At 58.9% G+C, this 9,980-nt stretch overlaps 1 protein-coding gene across 3 annotated transcripts in view; it reads right to left on the bottom strand.

Moving 5' to 3' along the window:
* Positions 1 to 1,010: 1,010 nt before the first annotated feature.
* ARHGAP30 (Rho GTPase activating protein 30) overlaps positions 1,011 to 9,980 on the bottom strand; it is a 29,340-nt gene continuing 20,370 nt past the window's right edge. Inside the window, exons 8-13 of one of the 3 annotated variants that reach the window (XM_090056341.1) lie at positions 9,490 to 9,590; positions 7,407 to 7,484; positions 6,405 to 6,890; positions 5,440 to 5,511; positions 4,842 to 5,065; positions 1,011 to 4,269 (exon numbers count right to left, since the gene is read on the bottom strand). In XM_090056341.1, the coding sequence (XP_089912467.1) occupies positions 2,272 to 4,269; positions 4,842 to 5,065; positions 5,440 to 5,511; positions 6,405 to 6,890; positions 7,407 to 7,484; positions 9,490 to 9,590 (2,959 nt within the window). In that variant the 3' untranslated portion in view covers positions 1,011 to 2,271. The remainder of the gene's footprint in view (positions 4,270 to 4,841; positions 5,066 to 5,439; positions 5,512 to 6,404; positions 6,891 to 7,406; positions 7,485 to 9,489; positions 9,591 to 9,980) is intronic. The other 2 variants (XM_090056342.1, XM_090056344.1) reach the window with 2 other exon arrangements.

Below are 9,980 nucleotides of genomic sequence, written 5' to 3'. Positions count from 1 at the left end.
AGGAGCCTGCTAGCTGCCCCTCAACTATGGGGGGCGAGCCCTCATGGCTCTGCCTGCTTGGGCGGGCCTGTCGGGATAGAAACCAGCTCTGGAGCCCTTACACATTTCCAAGCACTAACTTCATAGCAGAGCAGCCATGACAGTGGGGGCGTTACATGCTACGGGTGGCTGTTCTGCATTCGTTGCAACTCGTGCAATATATGTAACGTGTGGCTTGTCTTCTGCAAAGATGCACATTTCCCTTGGGCGGCAGCGGAGGGGCCTGGAGACAGGGCGGCTGCGTGGGGCAGGAGTTTGGACTTCTGCGGGTGGCCTCGCTCTGTTTTGGCCATTCGAGGCAGGGCGTCCAGCAGCCTCTTTCTTTCTGGAGGAATAAGATCATGCTAGTAATTCACCCTCACGTTCAGGCTCCCGTGTGCTGCCAGGAAGATGAAAAGAGCCTTGGGAGGAGGACTTGAGAAGAGTTTGGTCCCACGTTTTAAAGCCACCATCCTGACAGCTAGTGTGCTCCTGAGCACCTTGCAGAGGTCTGCCTGTGCTCCTCGCTCCTGCCTCGCAGCCCTCAGCTATGGGCCTCCCGTCGACTTAGGGATCAACCTCAGCCCAGCTCTTCAGTGCCTCCACTGGCTCCGGTCCTAGAGCCACAGTGACTCTAGGAAAGCATCTCAGCCCCAGCCTGCACCATCCCTTACTCTTCCAGTAAGGACCAGCCCTGAAACAGCTGCAGATCTCTATCTGTGCCCAGATCCAGCCTCCCTGCTGGAAGGCAGCGGTGCTCAGTGCAGGGTACCAGCTCCTTGGGACTCAGAGATAAGATGACGCGATGCAGTGGGAAAGGGAGAGGGGGAGCAAAGGTATAGGACAGCATCCTCTGCTTCCTCTGCTCCAGCTCAGCTGGAGTCCACATCTTCAGCTGCCAAAGGGAGGTGGGTGCCATCTGATCCTGCTTTGTCAGTCGAGCTCTCGGTGTATTGTATCAGCCAGCTTAAAGTGGCCCTTGCCTGCCCAGTACAGCCCACACACAAGCCAGTGTTCACTAACACCCAGCTGGGCAGGTACCTCTGGGCTGCAGATGCAGGAGGACGTGGCCCTGAAGATAGGCACGACCAGTGGACTGTATTCGAGGCTACCAGCAGGCTGGACTGACTTCTTCCAAACCATCTTTATTGTCCCGTGCTATCATACAGTTCAGCCCAGCGCCTCCCGCCCATGGGTCCCCAAGAGCTGGAGCACCTGAAGCAACCAGTGAAGTCACACAGTGTGAAAGAGCAGGGAGGGACTCCAACCCCTCACCACCCCTTTCGTTTTGAGCAGGCCAGCAGTAGGCAAGGCCTGTGCACCCCTCCAATACCCTCCCCCCACCCCCTTCCAGCCCAGTTCTTTCCCATGAGAGTCTGTCTTGGGCTCGTTCCTTCCTTGGCCTTTTTGGCAAGACGAGCATGTGAGGACGGCAGCAGAGCAGAGCCAGGGGATTCTTTGAAACACACACTGGATCGCAGCACCTCCATTTGGATCCCCAAACAAGTATCCGCCATGCTGAGTGATTGCTGGTGGGATTGGGATGTGCTGTGAGTACAGAGAGGGCAGTAACACGTGGCCAGGCCTGCAGCTAAGAGGTAACAGGCAGAGTGGACTCTGGGGAAGTCCTGGAGCTGAGTTTTGCATCAGGGGAGCTGTTTCTCTTCCAGCAAATTTTCTAGAAGCAAGAGAGGAGATGCAAGGTCTGGGTGGCCTGAGCAACTGTGACTGCAGGGCTGTTTGCTGTGTGTCACCCTGTTGATCTGCAGACGACCTGCCGTCACTCTTCAGGGCTCTTGTGGAGCAGAGACCCTGCAGCACCCAATAGGTTCTGCAAGGAGACTTGGCACTCCTGAGAATGCAGCCGCATGTTACTCATAGCAAAGCCTCCCCTGATGCAGTGCCAAGAGCCATTAGCTCAGTGGTTCAGAGCACGTTGCGAGTAGGCCAGCTCGTGCCCTGGCCAAACGGGCTGAAGGACTCCTCTGTGAAGCAGGGAAACCTCAGCCTGATGGAGGAGAAGAGGGGGAGCAGTTTGTTAAGCTCAAGTGTCTGAGGGTACCAGCATGGGCTGGTTGCGGCTTGTGTGAACCCTGCAGTGCAGCCAGGCTAGTACGGGTGGTGAAATCCTCTCCTGCAGCACATACCACGGACAAAACACACCATTTCCCAGACGCTGAGAGGGCAGCGAGTGAGGGCTGGGGTGCTAGCACTGTCGCCCACCAGCCAGCCAGTGCAGCTCCCTTCACGTGCTCAAAAATCTCTTGCCCCACGGCCGCCTCGGACCTCCAGAGCCAGGGACCGCCGCTGTTGGGGCATGGCGCTGGTGGGCTCCTCCCCATCGATAGGCCGCAGGCCCAGCTTGGGCAGGCTCAACCTGTTCCTAGGAGGAAGATCATGAGCAAAGGGTGCTGGTTCTGGGCTCAGCGGCAGTCGGGGTTCACAGGCAGGGTCGAGCCCAGTGGCCTGAAACAGGTGCTTTCCTATGGCCAAGCTGTCAGGGGACACTGGGGTCCCTGTGCAGCTAAGCGTGCGCAGGGGATGCTGTCCCAGGGCCCTCGGAGCTGGCTTGGGAATGGGGGACAGCTTCTCTGGTTTGGTGGGGCTGGGTTCCTCTTGGATGTTCTCCCCACAATAGGTCTGGTTCCTCTGCCCAGGAACCTGGGCCAGGTGCCTCTCCTTGGCCAGGGCCACGGCCTCATCGAAGGACATGCTGGCGCCGCTCCGCCAGCTGGCTCGCCGCTGCCTGAGCAGGGCATCCGAGATGGGGTCAGGGCTGTCGGTGCTGCTGTGGCGCTTCTCCAGCTTGGACGGCTTCTGGAGAGATGATTCCTTGCTGAACTCTGTGGCCCCCAGATCCCCACCACTTGTGTCCAGGCTGACAGGGTGCGACTGCCTCTGCGGTGGGGCTCTCCGGTGCTCCCCACCCTTCTCCGGTGTAGTCGGCTGGGGCCAGGTTGAAAATTCCCCTGGCGGGACCTTGGGCTTCAGGGCAGGAGGGATCTTGGCGAACTGGGGCTTGGGTGGCACCACCGGGACAGACTTCACCTGCTGGACACGGATGGTGCTGGCTGTCAGCCTCATGAGGACACTGCCATCGGGGCGCAGCCCCATGTGCAAGCCGGGTTCTGCCGCAGGGGGGGCTGCTGGCATGGGATGCCCAGGTCCCTGCGAGGCACCAGCAGGGCTGCACCCCAGTGAAGGGGTGATCCTGGGGGAGTCCTCAGGAGACAGTGTGGTTTCAGGGAGAGTCTCAAGGAAGAGATGAGTCTCATGGCTGTTCTCAGCCACAAGGTCTGTGGCGCTCTCAAAGCTGTGCATAGCAAGGACAAGGGCTGTGTCAGGGCCCTCTTCGGGAACAGGGGTCATGGCAGCCTCTGGGCCTGTGTTTGGCCAGGGGTCAGGGGCAGCTGTGAAACCTGTTCCCTGTGTGGCAGCTGGAGCAGCCCCAGTGTGAGGCTGAGCCCAGCCCTTCCCACTCTGCAGCTGCCCAGTGGATGGTGCTGAGGGACCAGCACTCACTTCCCTCTCTCTGGCATGACCAGAGCCCTCCTGGACAGATGCGCCAGGAACCTGTGGGATCGGCTCAGCACCCACTGGGCCGCAGCCCTGCTCCTCTCCTTCAGAGCCTGTTCTGCTCTTTGGTTCCCAGAGGCCCTCGCACCTTGCTAAGGGGGTGCTACCAGTGGTGACCTCAGCCCAAGGTGAGCCTGGCCCTTCGCTGGGCAAAAAACAGTCACTTTCAAGGAGCAGGTCTTCTTCATCCCACTCCTTCATGCCTTCTTCTTGGGGGGTGCCCACACTGAGCTCTGGCTGCTGCAGATGGATGCAGGGGTCCCCTGAGGCCTCCTCTCTCAGACACAGCTTGGCTAAGCTGCCTGGCAGAGGCGCCTCTGCTGTGCCACCTTCACCAGAGGACAAGGAGGCACCTGGGGCTCCAGCAGAAGCTGCTCCTTCCACTAGGCTCGTGGGCTGTTGGCAGAGGGGCTCTGGAGCTGTGTCTCCTTCCAGCCCCTTCTCCGGGAGAGCCATGTCCGAAGCTGGGTCTCCACCAGGCTCCCGGAGGTTCTCCAGCTCACTGGCTAAGGGACTCAGGTCATCATGGGCACTCATGAAGGCATCCTCGGAGTCCGTCTCACGGTAGAGGTCCTCGCTTTCTGAGCCGCTGTAGGCCATGTAGTACACCTCCTCGTTCATGCATTCCTCGATGGAGAAGTAGTTCGGGGGTGGCTCCGCCGAAAACTCCTCTGGCTGGCAGGGGAAAGCAGGCAGAGAGTTAATTCCTTCATGGTGGCAGCCAGGCTCCCTGGGCAGCTGAGGGTATGTGGAAGGAGACCCGGGGCATGAAACTCTCCTGTGAGCCTGGGTTTACCAGGAGGCCAGGAGCTGGGCACTGCCAGCCAGGGACCCACAGCTCTTCCACTCACTCCCCCATGGGACCTGCCAGCAGCATGGCTGAGCTGCTCAGGGGGCACAGAGAATGCAGACCCTGGGGACTGGAGCAATATCAGTGAAGTCCCTCACTGGCATGGGGGGCCTGAGCCCAATTGCTTGAGTGAGCTGGGTTTGCTGAGCTGGCCTGGGGGAGTTCACCCCACATATGTCGTTCACAGTAAATGTACACATGTGTCTATTTATCCCTCCCTCCCTTCATCCATCCATTCACCCATCCATCCCCATGCACTCAACCTATCAAGTTGGCTCCTTCCCTCCCTGTCTGCTTAACCCCACACATCCCCTCTGTCTGTCTGTCCGTCACTGTATCCAAGCAGATGCCAGGGATAAAAGCCAGCATCTGGGTTTTAGCGCTGCCAAGAACGTACGTTCATGAACCCGCTCTCCATGTCCTCATCCATCGCCGAGAAACCGTCCATCATCTCCCCAGCCAGACTGGGGCCGGTCTCCCCCAGGCGGCTCCTTGACAGCAGGTCACCTTCAGCCCCGTCATCCTGCCAAGCGTCCTGGCTGTCCAGAAATGAGAAGGAATCCCGTAGCTCCAAGGAGATGCGGGTCTCCTCCGTATCTGGGCCGTCTGCCGTGGTCCCTGCTTTGGAGGCAAATGCAGAGGGCGGTGAGTGAGAAAAGGCAAGGGGAACGTCTCGCAGCCAGTGCTTTGCTTCCAGTCACTGCAGAGTAATAGGGTGGGGAGGGGCACATCCCATGGGCAAAGTCCAGCCACAGGCAAGGTAGGAGCAGGGCCCTGTCCCCAGGCCAGAATCCCCCTTCAAGAACCTTGCACAGGGCTGGGGCACAATCAGGGGCACCACAAGGCAGCAGAGCCAGTAACAGAGCCACATGCCACCAAGGAGCTCCCAACTGCTGTGTCCTGCCCCTGCAGCACTCCCAGCTAGATCCTACTCCAAGGCCACTGCTCCCGCTCCCCCCTCCCACAGGCCATGCATGGCAGCAGGGGTGTCTGACCTGCTGGGGGGTGGGGGGTCTGTTGCCTTTCAACCCAGCTGGAGCAGCTGTTGCTGACATTGCTGAAGCTCCCTGGTGTTGAGAATATCAAAAATTAATTTTAGATGATGCATGAGTGAGACGGTCCCCCATTGGTGGCTGTTGCATTGGAGGGAGGAGTGGGGGTGGCAAGCCAGGGATCTTTGCAAGGCCAGGGTCTCTCACTGGACAGCTTAGCCGACTTTCCTTCCCTTTCGGCTTATTATCATAAATCCCAGAGCAGTGAGGTGGAAGGGACCTAGCCCAACCCCTGCCTGAGGCAGGATCAGCCCTGTCCAAATCATCCCAGACAAACCCCAATCTAAACTCTACATAAAAGTGCTGTCAATCCTGACACCACACAAGACATCACACCCGAAACTGCCCCAGGGAAAGCAGTTGAACCATGGGAGCCAACCTCCTGCTTTTCTAAAGGGTTGTTAATAGAAGATCAAAAGAACCCAGGGAGAAGCCATGCCCTCCTCTATATCTGCCAGTTAAGGTGAATCTCATCCTGTGCCTCCGTGGACTGGGCAGCCCCTTGTTGCAGGGAACAGGTCGCTTCCACCTGCTTCAGGCAGGGGAGAGTGATGGGCCCCAGGGCAAGCTGAAAGGGGTGCACTGCCTGACCACGCAGCCAGTGAACAGGCAGCGCACACTTGACTGCTCGCTGGCAGGGGTCCAGGAGGTACAGGAGCAGGGGGGCGCTGCTTGTGCTGCGGCAGCCGGCAGGAGATCTGCTACCACCAGCCACGGCAGTGAAGCAGCCCTAGGGTGCCCTGCCCTCCCTGCCCTGCTCTCAGGTGTGGGAGGAGAGGCAGGGCTGTGCTCCAGTGTTGTGGGAGCACTCCAGACACCCCCACCCCCACCACCACTCAGGGCAGTGCCCACCAATGTGGCATGGAGGATGCCCGCACCACGGCCTCCAAGCCACGCCGACTGCTTACCCAGGGCATCCTCTGTGCCGCAGGCACTCTCAGCTGGTGGCCCTGCCTCAGCAGCCTGCTCCTTGCTAGCTCCCCCCTCGGGCACCGCGGGGCTCTCAGAGGCTTCCTTGCGGTAGCTCAGGGCAGGGCACTCCAGCCCCCGGGTCAGCCGGGACAGGGAGAGGTTGGAGGTGATGTGGAAGGGCACGGTGACAGAGAAGGGGCCAGAGATGTGGACCCCGGCGCACTTCTCTGCCCGGTTGCGCGTGGCCTTCGGGGAGCGGCCCACCAGGGAGGCCCGGCCCGGCTTGGGCGTCGTGGGCTCTGACTTGGCTGTGGCCTCCCCCTCGGACTCCACCATCTTCTGCCCCTCCTCGCCTTTGAACCTCTCCTCGGGGAACTCCTCCGACTCCAGAAAGCTGTCTTCCCGCGATGACGGACTGTCAAAGCTCTCCCGGCGCTGGGGGGGCTGCTTCTGTGACCGCTTTCTGCCCAGACGGGTGTCATCTGAACCCAAAATGGGAGACAGATTAGGACCCTGTCCTAGCCCCTCCCCACAGCCCTAGAACCCCAAGCAAGGAGGCAAGAGACCCAGTAGAGAGTGCGGCTGCCCCACCTCATCATCCAGAGAGCTGCCATATGAAAAGCCAAGCCAGGCTGCCCCATAAGAGAGAGGAATATAGTCATGAATCTGGTGGAGGGGTGCTGCCTCCTATCACTGCCTAGGCAGGATGTGTTTGAGGCATGTGAGGAGGGCAGAACTTGGGCAAAGGCTTGTGCACTCATCTAGCAGCCAGCCAGACGCTCCAGCATGGCCATGCCTGGGGCTTGCACCTGGGTGAAGCCAGAGGGTTTGCAGGTACTCACAGCAGCAGCTGGGTCCTCTGCTCTACCCTGGCTAGGCTTGGGCAGGGGCATCCCTAATCCCTGGGGAGCAAGGAGAGATGCTGCACAGATGACCCTGGCCCCTGCCCATGGGAAAGACTCTGCGAATGGCATGTCTTCCCCAAGCTGCCCACCTACCCTCATTGGCGCAGGGCACGGAGCTAAGGGAATCCATGCTCTTCGCTGGCCGCAGGCACACCTTGCCAGACTTATCGTCTGCAAAACAAAACCCCACAAATTGAGCACAAGGCAGGAGTGATGAGGCCCCCAGGGTCGTGGCATGGGCCCAGGGACCTGCTCCACTGAGATGGCGTCACCGGGTTGAGTGGTCCTACCACGATATCAGTGTTTGGCACTGCCCAGGCAGCTGTAGCTCCTGCAGCATATGGAGGAAAGGCCAAACCCCAGCCCCGGAAGCACTCACAGCCCAGCCAGGGTCTGTGCCTAACAGGCTGGGTTTAAGGGTTTAGGATTTAAGGCCAGACCTTTGGCATTGACCATGCTGAGCCTGCTCCACCATGGGGCCAAGCCACACCAATGGTCATGGCGGCTTTGGACACACAGGCCTTCGGATGGCTCTGAGGCCTTCCTGCAATTCCCTGTGTGCCACTGTCAGATGGGGTCGCTGGTCACTGCTGTCAGGGTGCGGACTGTGGGGGAGGAATCAAATTCTTCTGTCCCTTTCATCTGAGCCTAGGGCAAGGCCTGGGGGACTGGGAGACTACCAGACTATAGGAAGCTGGCGAGGGAGCAGGTTTAATCCATTCCCAAGTGGAGGGAATCAGAACTGTGTGTCCAAGCCCCTGTACTGCTGGGGGCCAGAGGAGATGCTCTGTTAGGTACAGTGGCCAGGAGGGCAAGTTCTTCCCTGAGTGCTGCTGAGGAGGTTCCCATGACCATGTGCTAGCTGGGTACCAGCATGGTCTGTCTGCTGCCCAAAGGGCCAGGCACAGGCAGGGACCTCTCCAGCTTCTCAGGGGGAGGGCAAGGGGCCGCGGTGGGAGGGGCAGCTGGTTGGGGCCTGCTCCTTGCTGCACATACTGGGTAAGAAGTTGACTCACCTCTTCCTGGGCTTGGCCTGACTGTAGCCTGGGTAGCAGCCCTAAGGTGGCCATGCCAGCTGCAGCCCAAACCATTTGATACCTCTGGGCTGGAGCTAAAACACCAGGAGGGGAAAAAGCCTAGAAGCTGAAGGACAAGGCGGGCACAAGAAGAAATGGGTCTGACCTGGCAGATGGGTCTCACCTGGCCAGGAGTGAATGCAGGCTGGGGAGTAGGAGGGGGTTTCTAACCAAGATGTGAGACAGGACCCCCTGGAAACCTAAGTCCCCATAAGGTGGAATTGGAGGAGTCTGTGCACAAATTCATAGGATGTGGGGCCTGCAAGACCAGGAGAAACGAGAACGCCACCTCTGTTCCTCCCTGCTCTGTACTCTGCGTGAGCCAGCAGAGCCCCGTGCCCCCGGGCATGCTGTTGGCATGGACATCAGGGTGAATGAGCAACATAGCTCCATTTCTCTGTGGTGACCAACCCTAAGAAGGTTTCCTGCCCAAGTGGCCAGTGCCCATGGATTACATCTACATTTGGCTACAGCTCCTTTATACCCCTGGGGGGTGGAATCAAAAGGCTTGGAGTTTGCGTGCTGGATCCCCAGGGCTGGGTACACAATTTGTCTAGTTGCAGTCAGCACAAGGACTTGCTTTGCCTCTACTGGTGACAGTCATGATCCCAAGGGATCCAAGATTCCCCAGCAGAACTGTTTCCTCTGGGAAACACAGACACAGAGAGAGCAACATGCTTTGGTGGAACAAGAAATTAACTGAACTGTACAGCACAGGATGGCCTGGGGTGGTATAAGATGGGATGGTGCAATACTGTGCAGGACAGCATGGCCTGACGGGGTACGCCATGTATGTCACAGCAAAGCCCTCCAGCTCTCCTCTCCCCTCCCAGAGTCCTGCTACATCAGCACGGGCACGTCATGTCTGCTATGTCTGGGAAAGTGCCTACGTTTCAACTCCTTGCACTGATCTGAGCAGCGGGAGGCTCTGACATGGAGACACTGAGCCCTGATCAGCTGTGCCCATGACAGCAGAGGTCAGAGGGCCTAGTAGAAAACCTGAAGCTGCCCATAAAACATGTGGCAAACAGGGAGAAGGGCAGGGATGCTGCCAGGAGCACTTGCTCTCTGTTCCCCTCCCTCTGGTCCCATCCCTGCACCTTTATCCTCTGTTTTGGTCATCTTGCGCTTGGAGTCATTGCTGGATCTTCCCAGGTTGAAAATCGACCTCCATTTCTTGGCCTTCAAGGAGCCTTTTCTTCTAAGGAGAATCAGAGAGTTTAGAAAGCCCCTGGCAGGCCCGTCCCTTTCTAGCTTAGCCAGACATCACAACCACAGGGCACAGGGATAAGTTGGAAGGGCTATCCTGGACTGTGCGTGTGCCCACGTGTGTGTGCCCATGCAGCATTGCACTCTGTGTAGCGCTGTACACCAGAACAGCTCATGAGGGCACTGTTCTGTGTGTGGCTGCGCATGGGCTTGCCGACGTATGAGGTCTGTTGCACCCCATGGGCAGGGTTATGTCACAGTGGCCTGGGAATGTGTCACAGAACCACAGCACAGCCAGGCCGGGCTGGCAAGGCCCTCAGGCAGCCAACTCTAGTCCAGCTCCTGGGAAAGGCAAGAGCCACTCTGCATGAACCAGCCCAGA

Source organism: Crocodylus siamensis, chromosome 6 (assembly GCF_052110815.1).
Source record: "Crocodylus siamensis isolate JL-2025a chromosome 6, ASM5211081v1, whole genome shotgun sequence".
NCBI classification, from domain to species: domain Eukaryota; kingdom Metazoa; phylum Chordata; order Crocodylia; family Crocodylidae; genus Crocodylus; species Crocodylus siamensis.
Note: the sequence above shows the minus strand (reverse complement) of the source record. Positions and strands in the feature narration are given on the sequence as shown.